This window comes from Marmota flaviventris, chromosome 17 (genome assembly GCF_047511675.1).
Source record: "Marmota flaviventris isolate mMarFla1 chromosome 17, mMarFla1.hap1, whole genome shotgun sequence".
Taxonomy (NCBI): Eukaryota; Metazoa; Chordata; class Mammalia; order Rodentia; family Sciuridae; genus Marmota; species Marmota flaviventris.
In genome coordinates, this window is record NC_092514.1 from 56134190 (window position 1) to 56161246 (window position 27057).

The window sequence follows — 27057 nt, forward strand, 5'->3', positions numbered from 1 at the left end:
CTTCCTTTCCAAAACTACTCCCCCTGTAACATGCCCATTTTCCATCCACATAGTGCTATTCAATGTCAGTGTTTGCATTTTGTTCTACTTGTATCCTCAACATTTAATACTGTGCTTGGTACAGAGCTCAGGGACTGCTTCCCAAGTAGAAGGAAGGAAGGAAAAATAATTGAGAAGGAAGGAAGGAAGCAATGAACAATGACTTTGTTCTTTGCCTCAAGTACAAAATTAGGGTTGATTGTGTTTTTAAAAATCACACAGACAGCAATTTTGCCTAAAGCTAGCACATTAGCTCAGAGTAGAGGGAAACGATAAATTGTATTTCTAACTAAAGGTATTCCAATCAGACCCAAATTATATACAGAGTTCTTAAAGGAGAGGGAAATGAACATAAAGATTAAAAATTAGATGATTCTTATTTTTTCTAACATGAAATTAATTAAATTTTTTAAAATACCAAAAATAATATAAAAATTACCATCCCAATGTATTATTTGGACTTTTGGCTCTCTCTGCTTCCTTCCCTCCACTGGTTTTCAAATAATGGGATTAGAGCACTGAGAAATATTGGAGAGACTCAATACTGTCTTCTCCTAGGTGAATGTATAACATTAAAAGCGCACAAGGGAATAAGCTATCTTGTCACTGGAACATGTTCATCCCTGGGGGTGAAGCACAGCAACAGCTTAACAGCTGCCCAGTCATACACTTTAAGGCTGCAAGCAAAACTGCATCCTAGCTCAACCAGAAACTGTGGAGGAAATATTGTCTAGCAGAATAAAACTAGAATGGAATCCAGCCAAGAAACTGGAGAACATGTCCCTTCTATTTCAAATGGTAATTCCAAATGATCACAAATAGGTTTCTATTAATTAGATTCAAATAATGGAGTAGGTATTGATAATTACAGGGAAGGGACAATATGGAATTTAGCTCTTTTTTTTTTCCTACTAAAATCTGAATCTTTGCAGTAACTACTTAGGTGACTTGAACAAGTCACTTGACTTCTATGAATTTCCTCATTTGGGCAAAGATAATATCTATACCTCACAGGGTTGTCACAATAATGAAATTAAGCAAAATAATGTATGTAAAGGTACTAGCATAGTAGCTGACACATAATGTTTATGACATTGAGTTAGATAAGGTCTAAGATTTCTTAGATATGACACCAAAAGCATGATTCATCTTACAACTCAATAATAAGACAAATAACCCAATTAAAAACACAGAAAAGATTTGGACTGACATTTCACCAAAGAAATTATACATATGGACAATAGGCCAATGAGAAGACACTTGACGTCATCAGTCATTAGAGAAATGCAAATTAAAACCACAATGAGATATTCCTTCACACCCACTAGAATGGTTATTACCAAAAAGACACACAATGATGAGTGCTGGCAAGGATATGGAGAAAATGTACTCTCCTATGTTGCTGGGGGGATATAAAATGGTGCAGCCATTTGGAAAACAGTTTGGCAAGTGGTAGGTAGCCTTCTAAATGGCATCCAGTGATCTCTGCTTCCTAGTTCATACATGGTGTGATCTTCCCTTGAGTGTGGACTGGACCTAGGTGATTTGCTTCTGATGGCAAAAAGCGATGGGAGGCTTCACTTCTGTGATTAGGCTATAAAAGACTGTGAGTTGGATCTTGTTCATCATCTCTCTCTCCTTGTGTGCTTTTCTGAGAAGTAAGCTAGAAAGATTATATGGAATGGGAGGCCACATGTGGCCAACCTCAAAGTCTCACAACCCTCAAGACTGAATCCTGACTGACCATGAGTGAGTTTGGAGCTGACCCTTCCCTAGTCAAGCCCTTGTATGAGACTACAGTTAAGGTCAGTGCCATAACTGCAGGCTTGGGAGGGACTGTGAAGCAGAGGACCCAGAGACAATGTGCCTGTATTCCTGAGATCATACATTTATATTGTTTTAAGCTGCTAAGGATTGGAGTAATTTCTTACATACCAATTGATAACTAATATAGGCAGTTTCTTATAAAATTAAAAAAAAATTTACCACACAACCCTGCAATTCTACTTTGAGGTATCTACTCAAAAAAAAAAAAAAAAAAAAAAAAAGAAAAAGAAAACATACATTCACACAAAGACTTGTATGTAAATGTTCATAGTAGCATTATTCATAAAAGCTGAAAAATGTAAACAATCTGAATGTCCATCAGCCAGCCACCTGATAAATAAAATTTACTATATTAATACAATGGAATACTACTCAGAAATAAACTACTCAGAAACAAACTCCAGATACACACAGAAACATGGATGAACGTCAAAGAAGTTGAAGAAGCAACTTCTAAGCAAAAGAAGCCAGAAGTAAAAGGTTATGTATGGTATCATACCATTTATATAAAATCTCCAGAAATGAATATCTATAGAGACAAAAATCACATTAGCAATTGTCTGGGACTGGAGGGAAGAATAGGAATTGACCACAAACAGGTACAAGAGGTTTTTAGGGTTATGGAAATATTCTAAAACATGGGGGTAGTTGCACAACTCTGTTAAGTTTACCAAAAAAAGTCAATGAACTGAACACTTGAGCAAGGTATGAAAATTATAACAAGATGAATGCTGTTTTTTAAAAAAGAATAAATATATACAGATTAAAAAATAAAAATAAGCCAACAGCAAGCTATCCTCTATTGACACTACCTCAAAGGGAAGATTTGTAACTACACATTTATCAGCTACTACAAAGAAGATCATGACAAATGTATGTTGTTTTTTTTGTTGTTGTTGTTTGTTTGTTTTCAAGCTATGACCAACCCCACAAATCCTTAAAAGACTATCTTTTAGGCATTTAGGAACTAGGATATAGCTCAGTAATGGAGCACTTGCTTAGTACAAGGGAGGCAACTGGGTTTGATCTCCAGCAACACACACACACACACATACTCACTCACACCGAAAGACTAACTCCTCTTTGTTTTCATGCAGATGATTTCATGTTCTCTTAAATGAAATTAACAAAAATAAATGGTTAGGGGGCTGCGTTGCAGATCAGTGGTAGAGCACTTGCCTGGCATGTGTGAGGCACTGGGTTCGATCCTCAGCACTGCATAAAAATAAATAAAGATATTATGTCCATCTACAACAAAAAATATTTAAAAAAGAATAAATGGTTAAAAAAAACACAAGATGCATCTCCTACTTGGCAGTAGGAAAGGAGGCTAAACAATCAATTATAAAATAGTTGGACTGACAGGATTCTCTTGTACTTAGTAATTTTATTATCAATTTCAGATACATACCTAACCACTGATTTTTGCTTTTTCTAAATTGTGCTATAATCCACAAGTATACAGATTTTCAAACTGTGGGTTACTTATTTGCCATATTTTATGCTTCATTGACTATACTGTCTCAATTTCTATTCTGTTAATAACTTAGTGAACTTTGCTAGGCTATAATTATCAATTAGTTAGTGAGTAGATCTCTGACCTGCAAGTCAGCAGTGGTATAAATGCACATGGAAGAGTGCTCTGAGGGTTCACTCAAGGATGTGAGGACTTAAATTTCTCATAAATCAAAAGGAAAAAAATTAAAGAATTATCTTTCCTATATGGTCTAAGAGAAAGAACTAGCACAACCTGAAAGACTAGAAAATCAAGCTGATGGTGAGTAAGGGAGAGGTAATATAAAAATGCCAGAGATGGCTTTGGGCTCCAAGCAATAAAGGAGGTAATAAAAGACCATTAAGTTGTTTCCAAATTCGGTTGGGTAGGAAGTATGGTTACAAGCATGGACTGACTTAAGTTCATCAAAAGCCTTTCATATTTTCTCTAGGGCTGCTCTGAATTTACTCAAGGGGTAACAAAGGATAACAAAGGCATATCTGGGATTTCTGCTTCTGTAGACGCAGGTGCAGAAAAGCCTGGTTCTAACAAATCTTGTCAATGTCTTTAATGCCACCAGACTGACGAATATAGTGAAATATCTGTCACGATCCCATTTTTACTTTTTCAGTTGACATAATTAACAAATCTATTAAGGGTAAGGTCACAAATTATTTTTAATTATTAAACCATGGGTCTCCATATGTTACTGTTTAGACAGCATCACCCACTGCAGAATACAGTCTTCAAGACTGTCATTCCTGCAATCTCAAATCTAGATCCAACTGCAGTCAGTTAAAGCAGATTTCAACCAGGCAGCTAAATGAGAAAACATCTGGACCTACCAGTCAAACTGAGAAAGGTCACATGTTAAATCCAGATAATCTTGTTTATTGCTGTTTGAAGGTTATACACCAAGGGCTGGATTACCAGGGTCCTCCTTTAGGCCTGGCTTTGACATCTTCATTCATCTGCTGTGTGTGTGTGTGTGTGTGTGTGTGTGTGTGTGAGATACTTTAAAATCCAAAGCCTTAAAACTACTGTATTGTTAGTCACTTCCAAATGTAATTTTCCTATCTCTGAGCCCAAATACTCTGTCAACCAATTGCTGGACTTCTGATTGAATGCGGGAAGAAACCACATAATAGAATGTCAAGGGTGAATATCTAGCATTTTAAAAACTGTTTTCAGAGACTGGGGATGCAGCTCAGTGGTACAGCACTTGCCTAGCAAGCCTGAGGCCCTGAGTTCAATACCCAGCACTAAAATTAAAAACAAAAAAACCAGTAGGACACAGTGGTGCACAACGCCTCAAGTGGCTGAGGCCGGAAAATCATGAGTTCAAAGACAGCCTCAGCAGATTAGTAAGGCACTTAGCAACTCAGCAGGACCCTTTTTCTAAATAAAATATTTAAAAAGGCTGGGGAGGGCTGGGGTTATAGCTCAGTGGTACAGCACTTGCCTCTCATGCATGAGGCCCTTTGGTTGGATCCTTAGCACCATGTAAAAATAAATAAATAAAAATAAAGATATTGTGTCTATCTACAACTAAAAAATTATTTAAAAGGGGAGGGCTGGGAATATGGCTCAGTGGTGGAGCACCCCAGGTTCAATCGCCAGTACCAAACAAATACCAACAAACAACAACAACAAAAAAAACTGTTTCAAGTTTACATCTAGCATTTTTCTATCCATGAAGCCACCTGCAACTTCTCCATCAAAATTAAGAAAAAAGAGCCTGGTGCAGTGGTGTATGACTATAATACCAGCTACTTAGGAGGCTGAAGCAGGCAGATCTCAAGTTATAGGCCAGCCTGGGCAACTTAGTGACACCGTCTCAAAATAAAAGGACTGAGGATGTAGCTCAGCGGTACAGTGCTTGCTTAGCATGTTGGAAGCCCCCTAATTCCAGCAGAAAGTAAGTAAAATTTAAAGAATTAAATTAAAAGATTGCCCTAGGACAGGTTTCAGGATGGTGATAAAGAAAGGGGAGTGGGTCTATCTTATGGTTTTTTCATAATTAGTGTATATTATTCTATATACGCACAGAACTAAACCAAAATTGTTTATGTTGGAAGCAGTTCCACATGCCAATAAATACAAAACCATCATGAACACAGTGAAGTCAAGAGCCTTAAGACCTGCTTTGGTTAGATCTTTTAATCTCTTCTGGGTTGTGGACTTCTGGGTAAACTGTACTCTTGGCCCAGAAAAATGTACACATGCCTGCAAACACAAAATTTAAAGGCTGTAAATAAGCCTTTAAATTACAGGTGCCTCTAGGATATTCTTTGTGTACTATAAGATAACAGTTGGCAAAATAAAACGTTTGACTTAGTACCCTCAAAAGAAATTTGAAAGGGCTCAGCAGATTAGTAAGGCACTTAGCAACTCAGCAAGACCCTTTTTCTAAATAAAATATTTAAAAAGGCTGGGGAGGGCTGGGGTTGTAGCTCAGTGGTCCATCGCTTGCTGGTACATGTGAGGCACTGAGTTTGATCCTCATCACCACATAAAAAATAAATAAATAAAATAAAGGTATTGTGCCTATTTACAACTAAAACAAATTTTTTAAAAAAAGAGATAAATTTGAGGGTCTGGGGCTGGGGCTCAGTGGTAGAGCGCTTGCCTAGCATGTGTGAGGCATTGGGTTTGATTCTCAGCACTACATATTTGCAATTAAGTAAATAATAAAGGTCCATCAATAATCAATAAAAATATTTTTAAAAAGAAATACATTTGAAGTCTTATATTTATCCTTTATATAAAATGGACATTAAGAAGATATTAAGGTGAAATTCCCATTTTCATCATAAGTTTACTTTTAAAAATAGATAATTGTTGGAGATGGGGTTGTAGCTCGGTGGTAGAGCACTTGCCTAGCATGTGTGAGGCCCTGGGTTTGATTCCCAGAACCACATAAAACTAAATAAACAAAATAAAGGTAAAAAATAGATAATTATTTATTGTAAATAATGAAGGTTTAAACTGTTACTACATACTTTCAGATATATCTGATGAAACATAAATTACTGCAATTTGATTTACCCCATCATAAATTAACAAATACATAAATTAGCTTTTAAAAAACTAAGAAATTTTCTCCTTCAACTTCTATTTCCAGTTCACTTTACCCATAGAGTCTTATCCCAATACACTACTCTTATATTCTCAGCTCTTCTATTGCTCAGCCTATATCTTTCCAACCAAAAAGAAGAAGGAGGAGGAGGAGGAGGAGGAGGAGGAGGAGGAGGAGGAAGAGAGAGAGTAAGGCTATTTTTGTTACCATGAAGTGCAATATGTCAAAAAAATTCCTTCTGGATCAAATTATTAGAACCAACTGATTAAAACAATCATGGTATATTATAATTATATATATTTATACATATACATATATATACATGTGTGTGTGTATATATATATATGTGTATATATATATTATTTTTTATTTGTTGATGGACCTTCATTTTATTTATTTATTTATATGCAGTACTGAGAATTGAACCCAATGCCTCACACATGCTAGGCAAGTGCTCTACCACTGAGCCACAACACCAGCCCAAGATTATATTTGCTAAGAAAGAAATATTGATGCAGGAAGAAACATCATGACCAATGCCACAGAGCAGGAAGCCCAGAAACTACTCGCTTATACAGGGAATTTGAAGGGGGGGAGGTACCTGTGATTGAACTCAGGGGCACTCGAACACTGAGCCACGTCTCCAGCCCTATTTTGTATTTTATTTAGAGACAAGGTCTCACTGAGTTGCTTAGCGTCTTGCTTTTGCTGAGGCTGGCTTTGAACTTATGATCCTCCTGCCTCAGCCTCCCGAGCTGCTGGGATTACAGGTGTGGGCTACCACATCCGCTATAATTCTTGATCAATAATTATCAAATATAAAAAGTAAAGTTTGGGGGGAATGTATCTCTCTCTTTCTCTCTCTCTCTCTTAGTTGTAGTTGGATACAATACCTCTATTTTGTTTATTTTTATGTGGTGCTGAGGATTGAACCCAGGGCCCCACAGGTGCAAGGCAAGTGCTCTACTGCTGAGCCACAACCCCAGCACCCCCTCCTCCTCCCAAATGTATTTCTTAATGAGAAGGATAAAGGATAATTTGCGAAAGTCTAATTAAAGAAATTATTGAGTTGACCCTTTGTTTGGCATCCTGAAAGTACTTGCACTGTAGAGATGGGTGAGGGATGTGCCTTTCTTTAATGAAGTAGAAAAGGTCATTACAAAAGAGGAGATGGGAAAAAAAATGGCAGTGGCTTCTAGGGCAGATCAGTTTTAGGAAGAGAACATACTGAAGTTGAGAACCTGGAAATTAATTCTCTTAAAATAATCCACATGCATTCAATCCTTGGAAAACCTTCTCAGTGTTTAAAGAACACAGTTAAGAAAAATCCCATTGCCAAAATATACTTAAATGCTCTCCTTCACTTTATTTGATTAATCAACAATTGTTTAGTGAGCACTTGTGGACAAGGTAAGGAATAAATGGACAAATCGATTGTTGGATGGAAAGGCAGAAAGAAAAGGGAACAAAACATTTACTATCTGCCCAGAATTTTGGCATAAAAGAAGAATATGACCAAAAAAGATTGTCCTTGCCATGTCTTTGGGACACAATAAAGTATAATAAGACCTGTCACAACACAATGTACAAATTTGGCTATAACAGGATTGGTGACTGCCTGCAGTTATCCACCCCACTCCCTTCTCAGATAAGAGGAAGCTGAAGTTCTTAGTGTTGTGGAAGTGGGCAGGAAGTAACAGCTTCATGATCCTTCGGAACTTTTAAAGTTTAATGCATGTCAACTGTGTCCACTGTACACTTCACAGTGGTTGTTTTGTGCTTTTCCTAACAGCACAATTGCTATATTTCATTAACTTTACAATAATATGATCCCTATATTTTGTAAGATAAAATTCTGGATCCTATCTACTATAGGGAGATCAGGAGATCTCATGTACTCTTCTCATCTCCAACACTATTTTCTTTTACTCAAATTACCCTACCCCAAAAAAAGCCCCTGCTGGGTTTATAAATTATTAGGGAAAAAAAAAAAAGAAAAACAAATTTATAAGCCAGGACAGGTTTTTGTTCAGTCCTCAGGTCAGTGGTGTGCTGGTAAATGCTTACCAACCAACACAGTGAGTAGGGAGGGTTTTGTTGATTTCAGTGGTATAAACAGTCCACCATGGCCAATTTCAAGCTACCAGTGTAAAGTCAGCCAGATCACAAAATTCCTGAAATTAATTAACTAATTAATTTATACCAGGGATTAAACCCAGGGGTGCTTAACCATTGAGCCACATTCCCAGCCCTTTTAAAATATTTTATTTAGAGATAGGGTCTCACTGAGTTGCTCAGACCCTCACTAAGTTGCTGAGGCTGATTTTGAACTCTTGATCCTCCTGCCTCAGCCTCATGATTTGCTGGGATTTATAGGCATTTGCCATCGTGCCTGGCAAATTCCTGAAAATTTAACAAGTGACAGTGAGCTGGCTCTGGCACACCATAGGGACTATCCTTTTCCCCCTGCAGGGTCCCCGCTTCATGTAGCTATCAAACTGCACAGGGTCCATGATGGCCCAGTCACCACGGCTGGTGCCAAACCTTGTGTGAGCTCAGGACTCAATGGCAAGAGTGGCTGCTGTGGGAGTCAGCATGCTCCTCTGGGTGTTTCATGAGTCTGCTATCCCTACTGGAAGGAGGCGCCAAACGACTGCTCCACAGAAGAAAAATGAGAAGGGGAAACTTCCCAAGGATCCAGTAAGGATATGGGAGGACCCATTTTCCTTTAATTATTTCGATTGTTCATCTTATTTTGCAGATACCAAATGCACACCTACACATTCCTCTTATTTCACTGTGCTACACAGTCTGGTTTTAAAAAACAAAATCCAGAGATGTGTTTTGTTAAAATGTTTTCAAGGAGACACGGTCTTGGTTTTATCACCAACAGAACCACTGTGTGACACAGTGGAAGCTCTAACACTCTGCCCAGTGTGAGCACATAAAGAAATCCCCTGTGAGTGAACTTGTGCAGCAATGAGCTGCTGATTTTGTAAGATAACCCCTGCATCCCATGAGCGACAGGCTTGATCTGGGCTTGAGAGATGTAATATTTTGATAAAAAACGGCACTTCCTTTTGAAGCATGTATTTGCGTGTGCTAAGCCATACCGCGGAACCTCAATGAGCGCAAGGCGAGGCTGACTCGGTCTCTCCCAGCTCGCTCCAACCAACCTCCTTCACACATCTATTGTAGCAGCAATTAGCATCCATGAACCACAAATGTGGCTTGCTTTTTTCCCCTTTCATCTGCATCAAAGTAGTGAGTACTTCTTATACTCACACAACAGTTGTACACCTCAAAAGGGATCGAGACTGTGCCATGAAAAGCTACTAAAGATGAGAGTTATTTCCTAAGGGAGAAGTTCCTTAATCCAAACATCTCTACAGCATAAGGTGTCACAATTAGAGAAATTTTAAGGCCTTTCAATAAATTATCAAATTTGACTTTTCTTGGGGAACCTGGCAAGATCCATAACTCTAACAGGAAAGAAGAAACCAAACAAAAACACTAAACATCACAGTACTATGAATTAAAAAGAGATCTCTTTCATGATGGGCATCATGTATGTTTAATATTCAGTTGTAAAGTCAGGAGACAAGGGTTTGGTGTCCTGCCAAAAATCATGTCTGCCTGGAATCTCAGAATGTGATTGTATTCAGAAACAGGGTCATTATAGATGTAATTAGTTAAGATTACACTATAATCTTCTCCATGAGGCCTTTTTACAGTATCCCAGCTCCCCCAGTGTAGTCTCAGAGCTGAGTTTTTGGATTACACTATAATCTTAACTAATTATAGTTAAGATTAGGCTGGATTAGGCTGGGTCCTAAATCCAATAACTGCCATCTTTATAAGAGGAGAGGACATACAGAGAAACACAGGGAAGAGGGCCATGTGTCAACAGCAGCAGACACTGGAGTGAGACTCCCAAAAGCAAGAAAAATCAAGGACTCCCAGAAGCTAGAAAGCTTTCGCTGGAGCCTTCAGAGGGAGCATCGTTCCTCAGAATGGAGAGAGAAGTTCATGTTGCTTTAAGCTACTTGATGTGTAGTAATTTGTTATGGAAGCCCTGGGAAACTAACACAAAAGGTAAATGTGCAACATGGGCAGGGTAAATGGCTGCCGTCCATGGGTACTGAGGGATGCTGTATTTTTTCTGCCCGGAGAGCAGCTTTAGAATGAATGGCTAGTCTAAGTAGGAAGAGGACTGCTGAAAAATGGGGCCAGTAGAATGTTAACTGCAGAGAGCTGGCAGCCAAACTTATATTCCCTAAATATTCAAGGAGAGAAATCAATGCCATTGGCAAATGCCATAGAATCACAGCCTCATAATATACATGCTCATGACAGGCCCTTTCCATTCATTTTCTAAGTGGGAAATGGTAAAGATGGGAATCCAGTGTCAGAGGAGGAAAGACTGAAAGAGAAAGCTGTGAAAGTTCTACTTCAGTCTTCCACTCTTAAGTCCATGTCTTCTCTTTTATTTATTTATTTATTTAATTTATATATGACAGTGGAATGCATTACAATTCTTATTACACATATAGAGCACAATTTTTCATAGCTCTGGTTGTATACAAAGTATATTCACACCAATTCATGTCTTCATACCTCTACTTTGGATAATAATGATCACGTTCCACCATCATTAATAACCCCCTGCCCCCTCCCTTCCTCTCCCACCCCTCTTCCCTATCTAGAGTTCGTCTATTCCTCCCATGCTCCCCCTCCCTACCCCACTAAAGTCAGTCACCTTATATCAGAGAAAAACATTTGGCATTTGTTTTTTGGGGGGATTGGCTAGCTTCACTTAGCTTTATTTTCTCTAACTTCATCCATTTACCTGCAAATGCCATGATTTTTCTCCAGGCCCTCGTTGAGCTGGCACTCCACCACCTTGCACCTCATCTCTACCTGCTCATATCTCTGGGTACAGTAGTGTTAAACACATCTCACCTCTAGCCCTGATCTTTAGAGGCTTTGATTTTACTGTGTTCCTCTGAGATCACAGGCCACATATAAGCCATAGGGATATTCTTTCTAATGACATGTTTTAATATTGCTTTAGCTTCTGTTTTTGACATCACAGTATCGTGCTGACATTTTAGATTCAAGAAGGTCCTAATATCCCTTATGTTCAGTGAAGTGCCTGCTATACTCCCAGCATTCACTGGATGCTAAACAAAAATAAAGACTTGGGGATCCCTGGGCCTTTTCCTACTGCTCAAGTTCAGTCTGAAGACAGTTGCAGTTGGACACTAAGGAGAAGTAATAATTGTTCTTAGGTGTCGATGACAAAGCTGGAAAAAGTACTCTGGACCTCTTCACTCCCAGTGTTTTTTTCAATCCAGTTGAATTATACTGCTTCACTGGAAAGCATTTTCAGAAAGATGTAAATGTGGAATATTAAGTTTTTTTTTTTTTTTCAAAAAGTTTGTAATGTAATGTAGTGAAATCTTGTCATATACAAACAATACCAGATAGAATATAACTAGGTATGTAAACAAGTACTAATAGAACATATTCCAAAAACTCAGCTCTGAGACTACACTGGGGGAGTTGGGATACTGTAAGAAGGCCTCATGGAGAAACAAACTTGAGTTGATGTAACTATTACCCGTACATTATCCTTATGGACTTAAGTTTTCAGGAAGAAAGGAGGAACCAACTAAGTGGTAATACAACATTTAATCCACATATGGTTTTATTCCTAATTAATTTGTGTAAACTGCAGTGAAAGAAATCTCAACTACATGTGCATGTGATGAGCAGAGCTGTTAATAGCAGATATATATATATAATTTTATTATATATATAATATATATATATATATAATATATATATAGAGAGAGAGAGAAAGAGAGAGAGCGCAGATATATATATATATATATAATTTTTAAGATAATAGTGTTAGAGTACCCACTGATGCCTTTTAAAGATATTTATATGAATTCTGTTCCTTTCAAGGACCAAAAGCTTTCTTAACTCATCATATAATTAAAGTATACACTAGGCCAGGAGTAATAAAATTATGGCCTGCAGGTTGGCTCACTTTTTTTTAATATTTATTTTTTAGTTGTAATTGGACACAATACCTTTATTTCACTTATTTATTTTTATATGGTGCCGAGGATCAAACCCAGGGTCTTGCACATGTGAGGCGAACGTTCTACCGCTGAGCCACAACCCCAGGCCCTAGCTGTCTGTTTTTATAAATAAAATTTTATTGCTACGCAACTATGCCCATTCATTTTATGTATCTTCTTTGGTTGCTTTACACTATAATGGCAGAATTGAAGAGCTGTAATACAGATTGTGTGGCTATCACATTCTAAGATATTTACTATCTGGCCCTTTACAGAAAAAGTGTGCTAATCCCTACACAAGGTTCCTAGGACTATTTTGTAAAAATATATAATAATATTTGTGGAATGGGAAACAAGTGAATTTATGCTAAATGTTAACATCTACACAACTTTTCTAAGTATTTTTATTTTGTTTTACAAATAATTCTAATTGGATAAAGACTTTCCCCCCTAAAAATTAGTCTGTCTTTCCAAAAGAGAAAAGATAGAATGTTTCCATCAGGGCCTGAAATTTTCTGTAAAGTAACTAAGAGCTGAAAACTTGTAAACATGTACATGACATTTAATTTTTTTAAGATGTAAATTAAACATTACAATTATTCTGAATTTAAAGCACCCCAGACAGGTTAGTTTCTAAAAACTTTCAAAGGACATCTTTAAAATTGCTTCTGTTAAATTTAAAATCAAACAGGATTCTCTAAAGCATGTTTTCTATATTTGTTATTACAATTTAGCTAAATTTCTCTAATCACTTTAAAAAGTATAATCCTAACACCAGTCTTTTTTTTTTTTCCTTTTGGTACTGGGGGTTAAATCCAGTACCAAAGTTAAGCAACCATTAAGCCATGTCCCCAGCCCTTTTTATTTGGAGACAGGGTCTCCCAAATTGCTTAAGATCTTGCTAAATTGCCTAGGCTAGCCTTGAACTTAAATCTTCTTGCCTCAGCCTCCATAGTCACTGGGATTACATGTGTGTACCACCACACCCAGCCTAACTCCAGTCTGTATGTGCCATTGTACTGCATGTGGCAGAAGTATCTTATTATGCAATGCATATATCTTCTACCAGCCAATGCTACTTTTCAATTCTATTGCTTCCATAATTTAATGTGTATAATTTGAACACATTGATCATATTGCATCTGTTTTAAAAGAAGGACTCTGTAATCACTTTTTCCAAAGGTATATAGCCCAAATTAAGAGTCAATATTAATATTACAGTAATAAATTTGGAAGTTAATCATGAAAGAATGGAATAATCCATTTCAATAATCAGACTAGACTAAAGTTAGCCTATTCATTTCTTTCTGAGTCTTTAGAGGAAAGAACTGTTTCTTCTCTCTTTCCCAAATTATTTGGGATGATTGATCATGTTTTCTAGTGTTTACCAAGAACAGCATGAGACTTCCAGATCCTTAGCAACTGGAAAAAATAATTTCTACACACAGATGTCCATTAATCCATTGACACGTTGTTGGAAGTAAGGTGATAGAAATGGCATAGACTGTTACAATAATCAAAGAGAATCCACACTGAATGGATCACAGAGAATGAATCTCCCTCTTAACTCTTCTCTTTAGTAATATCCAGAGCAGATTCAGAATGAGCAGAGGCCTACAGTCTACAGTATAGTTACTAAAGAGGCACTACATCTCCTGGGGTTTTATAATATTTATTTAAATTCCTATTTTGAATGAAAATTAACTGGTTTCTTGTTTATATTGAGGTATTCAATCTCATTCACTCCCAACTACTTGAAAAAAAACAAAATCTATAGGCTACTTCTGCACTTAGAGCAAAATCTAACACAAATGATAATTTTCCAGACTGAAGGTTGTATAGGGATCACTATTTCAATACAAACTTAATGGTGCTGCCTACCAGAACTCAGAAGTCCTAACTCAGAAAGATGGAAGTCAAGGCACAGCTACCATTTGCCTCATTCTGAGTGTGACTCCATGGATGTCACCTTCAAGAAGCTGCATGAAACTGATACATCATATGTCTTTCCTCAGCACAAATGACCACATCCTGTGCCAGGCAGCAATTTTCTGTTTCTGTGGTTAAAAACTGGTACAAATTAATGTATAGCTCGGCAGAGCTGGAATGTTAGTTGAAGCTGTGATTTGAATCTCAGAAATTTTAGACAAAGAACTCCATTTCTTGGTCTTAAGCAATCAAAGTAAAAGAAAAAAGACTCTGAGAAGACATTTTCTTTTCTTTCTCTAAGAAACACACATATATATGCAAATATAACTAACCCAGGAATTTCATTTAGTCACTTACTCAAGTCACTTATTGCACACTTACTTATGGGACAAGAACTGTTCTTGGTGTTGCAAGTATCTGGCAGTGAAAAAGACAGTCCAAAATGCAAGGTCAATCAAGGATGGAAGGAGACAAATAATAAATGAACAAATAAATCTATGATAAGTGCCATGCAGAGAATTAGATTAGGGTACTGGGTTAAAATAGTAACTGGGTTATAACAGAAACCCTCTCTGAAGAAATGATATTTAAAATGAGATCTGAGTGACATTTATAAAGTAATAATGATTAAATTTATTGACCTAATTACCAGCATATAATGTGAGCAATGTAAACATAAACATAGTGCTTAAAATTCACACAAAAAGCCTGAAAGTAAGTATTCCATAATGCCTTGGATGGTACAATAGAGGTGGATTTTGTTTTTTTCTTTCTACTTCAATGAACTTTCCAATCTTTTGTATTAATACAAAAGTATATTTGGTCTTTGCTCCTGTTCCCAGTTCTGGGCACAGAGTTCCTAAAACTCTTGCAATTTCCTTTGTTGGAGAAGTATCTTTCTTAATCCTAACAAGCCTCTTTCAATAGAACCTGAGTTTATGCTAATGACTAACTTAGGTTGGGGCCCTTAGATAGCTTCAGGATGGAACTGGTAACCAAAAAGATAAGTAATTAGATGGTTGGAACCTTCAGCCCCAAACTCTAGGAAGGCAGGGGGCTGGAGATTGAACTCTTATAAAAATTCTGAACAATAAAGAGAGCTTCCAGGTTGGGGAACCCAGAGAAGAGCTGGGAAGGTGATATGCCTGAAGAGGGATCCCCATCTACCTTGTCTTATGCAGCTCTTCTATTTGGCTGTTCTGAGTTGTATCATTTATAATAAACCAACAATAGTAAGTAAAGTGATTTCCTGAGTTCTATGAGTCATTCTAGCAAATCATCATTCCTGGAGTGGGGGGAGAGTATTTGTGGGAACCTCTAAATTTGCCCAGGTTGTACAGAGGTATGGGTAACCTAGGGACTTGATACTTAAAATCAATGTCTGAAATAGGGGTAATTATGTGGGATTTAGCCCTTAACTTATGGAGTCTGCTCTAAGTCTGGGAATTAATATTAAAATTGAATTGAATTGTGGGACATCCATCAACTGAACTATTCTGAAGAACTAACTGGTTGTTCATGTTGAGAAACATTCCAGAATTGGTTTTAGGAGCTGGATTTGCTAGCCCAGTGTTGACACAAAGAAACATGTGGTTTGGAATGAAAAAGGATAGGGGATATGGAAACATTGATTACTGGGGGCCATATGGTCACTCGTGGTATGGAGCAGCAGCTACTAATGGTAAAAATTACCAGCGGAATTTAGAAATGGACCCAACTCCTGAGGAACTGGTTCACTGGATGCATTAGGAAATGCCAACTAATAGGGTAAAAGTGAAATATGTAATCCTTTCTTTATCTATAATAGCTAAAGTGAAAGAAAAAGAGAGCATTGGGTCAGATTTTGACACTAGACCAAACTCAGGTTCCAGTTGCCCTGAGCTTTGGATATTAGATTCAAAGCTGCACCCAAAGGGGAATACTTAGAAATACTTATTGGGAACAATAGAAAAACTCATAAGATCTCTAGACACCAAGAGGATGGTCCAGATAAGAGAGGGGAAAACCAAGAAAGTACTGAAACCAGAGGATATAGTATAAAAGATTATTTTATAAATCAGTATCATTATCTTTCTGAAGAACCCTTACAAAAATGGATTGTGAGAAAAATTAATTTACAGGCAGTATGTTGGGTTTTTGTTTTTGGATTTTGTTTTTCTTTGTGGTGCTGGGGGTTGAACCTAGGTCCTGGTGTGTGCCAAGTATGTGCTTTAACATTGAGCTACAGTCCCTGCTCTGTATTTTCGTTTTTAAATGCTGATGAGTGGAAGAGCATGTTTGGGTTGATGTAGTATCCAGAGCTCACTATGGAACAATCACAGATGGCTACACATAGTTAGACAATACTTTATTCCTGAGGGAACCACCTGTCTAGCTTTCAATAAAGCTACATCATTCGCATAAACTCAGGTGCTATTGAAAGCCATTGTAAGGTCTATTTACTCCAATAAGTGTGTCCAACTCCCCATACAAAAGTTAAATGGAACACCCCAGATGAAAAAACTGATATGTTTCACATTTGTGGAACTGGATTTATAATAATTAGGATATTTACTTGCTCAGTATGCCCATTTCCCAAGTCATGATAAATGCCAACATTAAGGCGGTATCTAAGAATGTACATATTGGCTATGGTATGGTTAAGTTAGTACAGCCACAGAGAAAATGAGAATGAAGTTTGGAAGGAAAAAGTTTATTATACTCAGTATATGTCATACAGGGTGTAACACTAGTGTAGTCAGGAAGGAAAAAGAGGAAAGAAAGCATTAGGCCACAGCTTTTATTGAGGTTTCTGTAGGAGGGCAAGGCAGGACAAGGTAAGCAGCTTAGATAGGTCTGTGTATGTGTGTGTGTATGTATGTGTGTGTGTGTGTGTGTGTTGCTAGGAATTAAACCTAGGGGTGCTCTATTGCTGAGTTACACGCCCAGTCCTTACATTTTTTTTTTTTAATTTTGAGGCAGGGTCTCGCTAAATTGCCCAGATTGACCTTGAATTTTTGATCCTACTGCCTCAACCTCCAAAGCACTGGGATTATAGACATGGGCCACCACACTGGCTAGGATAGGCTATTTGAATAATCTTATTAGACTTGGGAGGATAGGGATGGTTTCTAGTTGGCAGGTACCAGAACTTAGGATGATTTAGAGCCGGGAAAATATTGGCTTGGTGTGTGAAAGGTAGATAAGGAGATAACTTGGGTTATAGATTCAGGACTGGTTGGTTTGTATATATGAAAAGTATGCTCCTAGATGAGACTTTTACTACATCTAAGAATTGCCTATCCTTGGGAGGAACAGGTCTATTAGGCCCTCAAATTACAAAGCATCAAAAATACAAATAATAAGAAAATAAAGTATAATTGACCTCATGATGAATGCCAAGTAGACAGATATAGATGCTAAGAAAATGCAGTTGGTACAGGGGTACACCCCAGATTACTTTACTGAAAAACTGAGCAACAGTTCAAGAGGCCTTTCTGAATTTTCTAAGTTTCTCCTCATAGGTCTTACAGATACCAATAAGAATGTTAGATTGATTAATAAGAAAATGGGGGAGAGCCAAAGGACTCATCCCATCAAAGTTGATGTTTATTAAGAAGTAAGCTGAGGGCTGGGATTGTGACTCAGTGGTAGAGCACTTGCCTGGCATGTGAGAGGAACTGGGTTCGATTCTCAGCACCACATAAAAATAAATAAATATCCATCAACAACTAACAAAATATTTTAAAAAATAAGTAAGCTGAACTAAGGAAATCTTCATGGGGTGAAAAAAAGAGGTAAATAAAAGGGGGAGAATCAAGGGACTCATTTCTAGCAGGGTGTTATTAAGAAATGTGTTAGGGGCTGGGGACGTGGCTCAAGCGGTAGCGCGCTCTCCTGGCATGCGTGCGGCCCGGGTTCGATCCTCAGCACCACATACAAACAAAGATGTTGTGTCCACCGATAACTAAAAAAAATAAGTATTAAAATTCTCTCTCTCTCTCAAAAAGAAAAGAAAAGAAATGTGTTAAATAAAACAGCCATTGATGGTTGAAACAAGCTCTTAACAGAGACTATTTAAAGTTGGGTGGACAAAAAGGAACCCTTGTTGGTCCTCCTGCATTGAAGGGCCCCAAACAAATTCACTTTATTTGCTCCAGTTGGGAAAAAAAGTTGAATCCAGAAAACAAAGATGATAATGAGAAATCTAACCTTAATTGCTTGGGGCAATAGGCAGATTAATCATGACAAATATTGAAAAAGAGCCCTAATAGTTGCCAATGCCTATAATCCCAGAAACTTGGAAGGCTGAGACAAGAGGGTCACAAGTTAAAAGTCAGCCTCAGCAGATCAGTAAGACCCTGTCTCTAAGTAAAAAAACAAAACAAAACAAAACAAAAAAAGAGGTGAGAATGTAGTAAAGCATCCCTGAGTTCAATCCCCAGTACAAAAAAAAAAAGCGGGGGAACCCAATTGCACCCTAGGGACCCAAAAGCCCTTTTGCATAAGAGAAAATAAAATGGTCGGGAGGTAGAGAAGTTGTTTCTGGGGCTCCTTGACATGGAAGCTTCATATATTATAGTACGAAAACTTACTGGCAAAGCCCTAACACAGATTTACACTAGATTAGAGAATATAGAAATATGAGAGTTAAGAGGGTTAAGGTGGAGATTTAGATGAAAAAGGAAATTCTCCAAACATCGATGGAAACTGCCACTATATTTGAAGGACAAAAAATAATCTTAAACCCTAAGATACCCATGATGTCTTGGGTGATGTCAGGGAAATGCTCTAATGGGGAGGGCCATGCACAGAAGAGTTCTATCATAAAATGGAAATGTTTTCTTCAGGGTGATGCTACCTGGGAACTGAAGGAAGAAATTCACAAGCATCAAGCCTCTTCTCCCATTTAGAACTATGTGAGAAGCTGTCAGATTCTAGTGACACTCAGTCAGTACCCTATAAAGTAGCCCTTGACTGATCAACAAATTGCTCCTTGGTTTTAGATGGCAGTTCTAAGGAAAAGGGACAACAACATCTTTGGAAGACACTTCTCTGACTGAAGAAGGTGACAGCAAGTCAGTTTGATGGGCTGAATTACCTTTGTTTTCCAAGCAGTCATGGAAGAACTGAACAATATAAGTACCTTTGTTTCTACTGAGTCATGGGTAATGGTCAGTGCCTGGTCATATGGCAAAGCAAAAGGGCAATGGAAAATTGGCTTATTAAGAGAATTCCTGTATGAGGCACAGACTTATGGAAATCACTATGACAGAGAGAAGGAGAAATAATAGCTGAGGGCAAAGAAATGAACAAATGGGTTATGTAGCAAGTTCTCTGAGTTATCCGAGCAATTTATTGAGCCTGGGGGTGGGGCAGTGGGAACCCTCAAGTTTGCAGATAAATCAGACAGAAGTGTAAGTAACACCTGGGAACTCAGTACTTGAAACTGGCATCTAAGTGGGGACAGTCTTGTGGGACTGAGCCCTTAGCCCATAGGGCCTGTGCTAACTCTGGGAGTTAGTACCAGAATTGAATTGAATTGAATTGTTGAACATCCAGTTATTATCTGGAGAATAGAAGAACTGGCTGTTGTGTTGGAAAACACCAAGACAGACTTTCTATAATGAATATGTACTACTTTAAAATGGAAAAGAGTACAATAAACATTTTTTAAATAAAGTTAATATAACTTGCTGATATACTAAATGCAAATACTTGTGAAACAAACAAATCAGAATCACTTCTCACTAAACCCACAAATGTAAGTTTCCCTTGGAGAGCTAATTTCTCCTTCATACTAACCTTTGACCATATTAAAACCATTAGATTTAAGCCGTACACTATGGCTCACCTCCTGTATCTTCATCTTCATTGGTTGGGGCTTCTGCACTGTCCACATTTTCTACTTCATGCGGTTTGGTTAAATTGTAGTCACTCAAAACTGTTGGACTTTCTAAAAAACAAAAAGAGTTCTAAGTATGTGATAAACTTTGAAGAATTTTTATAAATATGTATTAAGTATATGTCATTTCATGTTCAGCTCTACAGAATCCTTTAGTAATAAACAGTATGCCCTCACATATATCTAAGAGGGACCTGTGTGAAAACTTTTCAAGTGGAGAACTACACATGGGGTTCATGGCACCTTTCAATTCATGCAATTATCTTTAACATTTCTTCCACCCAAGTTCAAAATCACTCATGATTTTTCTGGACAGAATTTTTTTTCTTCATTCGTATCTCATGATATTCAGCAGAATGCCATTGCTATTTATGTCCAACTATCAATATGCAATAATGAGAAATATTGAACTTGGAAACACTGGTATGATCCACTTTGGGAAAAATGCTGTTTTGAACTTTTAATAAATACTGACAAGGCTATAGATATGAACAAGTCATCATGCCTATCCTACCTTCAAGGAACTTATACTTTGCAGATATGGATAAGAGAAGCCTTCAACCATAATGCAAGGCAGACTCAGATACAGGGTGGAAGGATTCAAAGTGCAGTGGGAGTTCATAAAGGAAAGAGAGCAGACATGATGAAAGTATTCTTAAATAAATAGAAAGCTTGGTAAACATCAAGTTTAAGGGAAATAAAATTTTGTTACAATAAATACTGATAATACTAAATGTAAGAGAAAATGAATAATGTATCTGGAATTATTTTCGCATGTAAGCTTAACAAAGAGCTTAACAAAAAGATGATAGCAGAGGTAATGAACTGAGGGCTGGAGTTGTGGCTCTGTGGTAGCCTGGCACACGTGAGGCACTGGGTTCAATCCTCAGCACCAAATAAAAAATAAATAAATACGTCTGGGGTTGTGGCTCAGTGGTTGAATGCTTGCCTTGCACCTGTGAGGAACTGGGTTTGATCTTCAGCACCACATAAAAATAAATAAATAAACAAAATAAAGGTATTGTGACCATCTACAACTAGAAAAAAATATTAAATAAATAAATAAATAAAGGTTTTGTGTCCACCTACAACAAAAAATATTTTTAAAAATAAGTAATGAACTGAGAAATTACTTTCTATCAAACTCCTTCCTAGGATTCCATAAAATATTTACTGAATACCTATAATTACAACAAATAATCAAAGACACTGAATCCTGTGGCATTTAAGCTGGGTCAAAATAAGAGAGGTAACTAGAAAATCTACAGAGGCATGATAAAACTCATGGTGCAGGATATGTACTGGAATGTACATGTAAAACAGAAACACATTTCATAAAGTCCATGATGAAGAGGCTCTGAAAATGTCATAATCATGGACTCATTTTTTGATTTATGAATACCTAAGAGTCTAATTTCTGCATATTATAATGTGTATTCTATAAAAGTGGTTCACTTTTCTCAAGTTTGAAATGAATAACATATAGTAGACTCTTGATCAATTAATGTGAGGTTCATGTTCAATTAAATATGAGATTATAGCTCACAATTATACAAAACACTTAAGTAATACATTTTGTAATATACCATAACTTTTGATTCAAGCAAAGTGAGTTAATTGATGGAGAAATCATAGAATTATTTTTAGGAAATAAATATTTTAAATGTTTATAGTTTATCCTAGAGAAGGGGGTCAATGAACTATAGCCCAAAGGCCATGTGTGACTCTGGCCTGTTTCTATATGGGTTCAGGAAGCAGGAATGGTTTTTACATTTTTTTTCCACTAATTAAAAAAAATTTTTTTTAGTTGCAGATGGACACAATACCTTTGTTTTATTTACTTATTTTTATGTGGTGCTAAGGATCAAACCTCACACATGCAAGGCAAGTCGTCTACCACTGAGCTACGAACCCAGCCCAGTTTTTATATTTTTAAAGGGTAGTAAAAATACTAAGAAGAATATGGGACAGAGACTACAAGTGGCCTGAAAAGTCTGAATTATTTACAATCTAGCATTTTACAAAAACAAAACAAAACAAAACAAAAAAAAAACTGTTCTACAGTAAAACACAAGTCATTCAAAGTTGTTACCATAATATTCAACAAAAGCTGTCTTTATCAAGATCAACCAGTTGAAAATTTTTAAAAAGGAAAAGAAAAACCCAGTATTCAATATTAGGCAGAGTGCTGTTAGGCCCTATTTTGCAAAATAATTCATATGATCTAAATGAATGAGTTATTTGTTTTATAAGCAAAAGCAACTTTTTATTTTTTGTTTCATTTTGGTATCAGGGATTGAACCCAGGGACACTTAATCATTGAGCCACATCCCCAGCCCTTTTTATTTTTTATTTTGAGGCAGGGTCTTGCCAAGTTCCTTAGGGCCTCACTAAGTTGCTGAGTCTGGCTTTGAACTTGCAAAGTTTTGCCTCAGCCTCTCTAGCCAATGTGCCATTAAGCCAGGCTGACAACAGTATTTTTTTTTAAACATAGCATTTTTACTATAACCAGAATAAGAACACTCCTCTTTCTTTGGTATTATCAGCAAAGGTATGTTTTTAGAAAGGAAAGATCCATGTTACCTGAGGGCACAGGCTGCTCCTGAGTGCTTTTCAGTTCCACATTTGGTTGTATATCTGAAAAGAAAGATTATAAATAAATGGATAGGGTACACTGACACAGATTTCAGCATTCCAAATTTAATAAGGATCCCATTTTGAAAACTTAGCGGCAGAATTCCTCTTTCAGAGCAGGACTACACTTCCTCTATGCTCTCCTTAAAAGTGCCTCAAGAAGAAGGAAATGAATTATTGATGCAGCAATGTTATTCTGAGAACTTTCTCCCAGAAGTTACTTATACAAGAACAGTGAGCAAAACACAGGGCCCAATAGAGACAATCTCAGATATCCTATTCTTCCTCCCAATATTTTATTATAAATATTTTCAAACATACAGATAGAAAAGTTAAAATAATTACACAGTGAATATGCATTACCCACTGACTAGATTTTATAATAGCATTATGCTATTTTTTGCTTTTTCACATATTTTCTCCTATCCATCATTTTACTCCATCTATCAGTTCATCTTACTTTTTTGAAGCATTTCGAAAGAAGTGGTAGATTTTGGCATATTTCACATCTAAGACTTTAGCATGTATACTATTAACAACTAGAGTTCCATATTTATTTATAAGATTTTTTTAAGGTAAAAGTTACATAGAGGTGGGTGTGGTGGCACATGCCTGTTATCCCAGTGACTGGGCTAAGGCAGAAGGACCACAAGTTCAAGGCCAACCTCAATAACTTAGCAAGACTGGGAATGGGGCTGGGGATGTGGCTCAAGCGGTAGCGCGCTTGCCTGGCATGCGTGCGGCCCGGGTTCGATCCTCAGCACCACATTTCAAGATGTTATGTCCGCCAATAACTAAAAAATAAACATTAAAAATTCTCTCTCTCTCTCTCTCTCCTCTCTCTTTAAAAAAAAAAAAAAAGACTGGGAATGTGGCTCAGTGGAATGTGACTCTGGGTTCAATACCTGGTATTAAAAAAAATTATAGCAAAATGCATTTTTTTTTTCTTTTTTGGTACCAGGGATTGAACTTAGGGGCATCTGACCACTGAGCCATATCCCCAGCCCTATTTTGCCCTATTTATTTAGAGACAGGTATTTTTTTTTCTTTTTTCTTTTTTTTTTGCTACTGGTGATTGTACTCAAGGGCACCACTAAAGCACATCCCCAGCCTTATTTTGTGTTTTATTTAGAGACAGGGTCTCACTGAGTTGCTTAGTGCCTCACCTTTGCTGAGACTGGCTTTGAACTCAGGATCCTTCTGCCTCAGCCTCTCAAGCTGCTGCGATTACAGGCGTGCGCCAACACATCAGGCTCATAGATCTTTTTTATTTTTTAGTTGTAGTTGGACACAATACCTTTATTTTACTTATTTATTTTTATGTGGTGCTGAGGATCGAACCCAGGGTCTGGCACATGCGAAGCAAGCGCTGTACCGCTGAGCCACAACCCCAGCCGAGGCTCATAGGTCTTCAGTATACCATTTAATGATGTTTTTAAAGGCATATTCTTGTGTAATGCAAATCCCAGTCAAGATACAGAACATTATCATCATCCCATGTCCCTTCCTAGTCCCCACCTACATACTCCAGAGACAGCTACTGTGTTTTTTTTTCCATTATATAGTTTATTCTAAAACTTTTTAAAAATGGGATCAGACAGACACATGGTATAAATTATTTTGTCTGAGGCTTCTTTTACTCAACATAAAGTTTCTGAGATATATCCCTTCTGGGGTGTTTATCAGTACTTCACTCTTTTTATTATTAAGTAGTATTTCACCAAAGAATATGCCAGTTTGTTTATCCATTCTCCTGTTGAGGGACACTTAGACTGTTTCCAGTTTTGGCTACTATGAGTAAAACTATTCTTTTTCTTTTTAAAAACAATATACTCTTAAATTTTAGAATAGTAACAGAAAATCATGAAGATGGTGCAGAGTTCCCACATACTTCATTCTCAGTTTCCTCTATCATCATATAACATCTTATATTAGTACGGTACAACTAATGAAAAAATACCAAAACATTTTTATTATCTGTATTCAGATTTCCTTAATTGTCCTCTGAAGTTCTTTCCCTGTCTCAGGATCCCACATTACATTAGTCACAGTGTTTTGGGCTCCTGTTGGTTCTCAGACTTTCCTTTTGAGGAATACTGCTCAGGTATTTTGTAGAATGTGCTTCAAATGGGATTTGTTTGTTTTTCTCATGATTAGACTCGGGTATGTTCATCCTTGTCAAAGTCTTTCTGCAGCCATATGCTTTCCTATCTCTTGAGTAAATACTCAGGTATGGAACTACTGGGTCATAGAGCAGGCAAATTTAGTTTTAATAGAAACTGCCAGAACCAGTTTAAATATGGTTGTATCATTAGCAAGAATGATGCGCTGTATCCTTGCCAATCAATATTTGGTTATTATCAGAATTTTAAAATTAGAGTCATTCTGGTAGATGTATATTGGTATTCTATTTTCATCTGAATTTATATTTCCCTGAAGAACCAAAAATATTGAATATCTTTCCATGTGCTTATTTATACATTTTTCTTTTTGAAGTATCTGTTCAAGTCTCTTGCTCATTTTTATTAGTTTGTATTTTCATTATTTTATAGGAGTTCTTTGCATATAACCAATACCAATCCTTTGTCAAATATATGATTTCGTACTATTTTCTTCCAGTATATAAATTACTTATTCATTATTTTAATGGTATTTTTTTCCCTAGTGTTGGAAATTAAGTCCAGGGCCTCAGGAATGCTTGGCAAGCACTCTGCTACAACCCTAGTTCCTTTAATAGTATCTTTTGATATTCAAAAGTTTGAAATTTTGAAGTCTAATGTATCCATTTTAAAACAGATATTTCTTCCTGTTTCTTATTTAAGAAAAACTAAAACTTAAAATTAGTTTTTAGTGGTTGTTTGGTATCTTCAATATAAATTATCAGTTTTACATCTTCCTTTCCAATTTTTATATGTTTAATTTCTTTCTAGCTTTATTACACTGGCTAGAATTCTAGAATTCCTAGCAAAATTGAATAGAAGTGCTGAGAGGGGTCATCCTTGCTCGGTTTTCAATTTTATGGAGGAAATGTTCAGTATTTCATCATAAATTATAATTTTAACTGTAAGTTTTGCACAGAGCTCAAGAAGTTCCCATCTATTCTTAATTTGCTAAGGCTTTTTGTTCTGTCTTTATAATGAACAAATATTGAAATCTGTCAAATATTTTTTATGTATCTATTGAAATGATATGTTTTTTTCTGCATCTATTCTGTCAACTTGAATGAATTACAAACCCTGGGATAAATTCCTTAGATTACATCCCTTGTACTTCTGGGACAAACCTCTGATATAGTTTCTGCTTTGTGTATTTCTACATCTAATTATTAGCCTGTTAAGGATTTATTTACAGTCTACTAAGAATTTATGTATTATGTTCATGAATGATTTGGACTTATAATTTTATTTCTTTCTTTAATGTGTTCATTAGATTTTGGTATCAGAATTTTTTATCATTCCCTCCTCCTTTATTTTCTGAAAGAATGGTATGAGATTTATTTCCTCCTTAAATATCTGGTAAAATTCAATTTGTTTAATTGTGATACTATTTGGGCTTGGAGTTTTCTTTATTTTTTCTTTCTTTTTTTTTTTTAAACACAGGGTCTTGCAAAATCACCAAGTCTGGCCTTGAGCTTGCAATCCTTCTGATTTCCACCTCCCAAATAGTTGAGGTAACAAGCCTGGACAACCATATCTACCTGGAGTTTTCTTTTGATAATAATTTCAATTTCTTGAATTGATACAAACCAATTCATACTTTTAAATGCCATTTTGCATTAGTTTCAGTTTTATTTTTCAAAGAATTTGTCTACTTTACCTAAATTGTCAAATTAATTTGTGTAAGATTGTGACATTTCCTTGTTATTCTTTTAATATCTGTAAGATTTGTAGTTGTTTTCCTTTTTGATATTGATAATTTGTATTCTTTTTCTTTGTTAGTGTAGCTAAAGGTTTATCAAGTTTTTAAAAAATCTCTTCTAAGAAACAATTTCTGAGTCAGTTAATTTTCTCTATTGTTTGTTGGTTTTTTAATGGATTTCTTCTTTTTTTGCCAACATTCATAATATCTTTATATTTAG

General features: G+C 36.5%; 1 protein-coding gene across 1 annotated transcript in view; it reads right to left on the reverse strand.

The window, feature by feature from the left end:
• The window catches only part of Ikzf3 (IKAROS family zinc finger 3), a 91053-nt gene that overhangs the window by 39992 nt on the left and 24004 nt on the right, over positions 1-27057 (reverse strand). The window contains exons 2-3 of the mRNA XM_027923143.3: positions 22929-22982; positions 20295-20396 (exon numbers count right to left, since the gene is read on the reverse strand). Of these exons, the coding sequence (XP_027778944.1) occupies positions 20295-20396; positions 22929-22982 (156 nt within the window). The remainder of the gene's footprint in view (positions 1-20294; positions 20397-22928; positions 22983-27057) is intronic.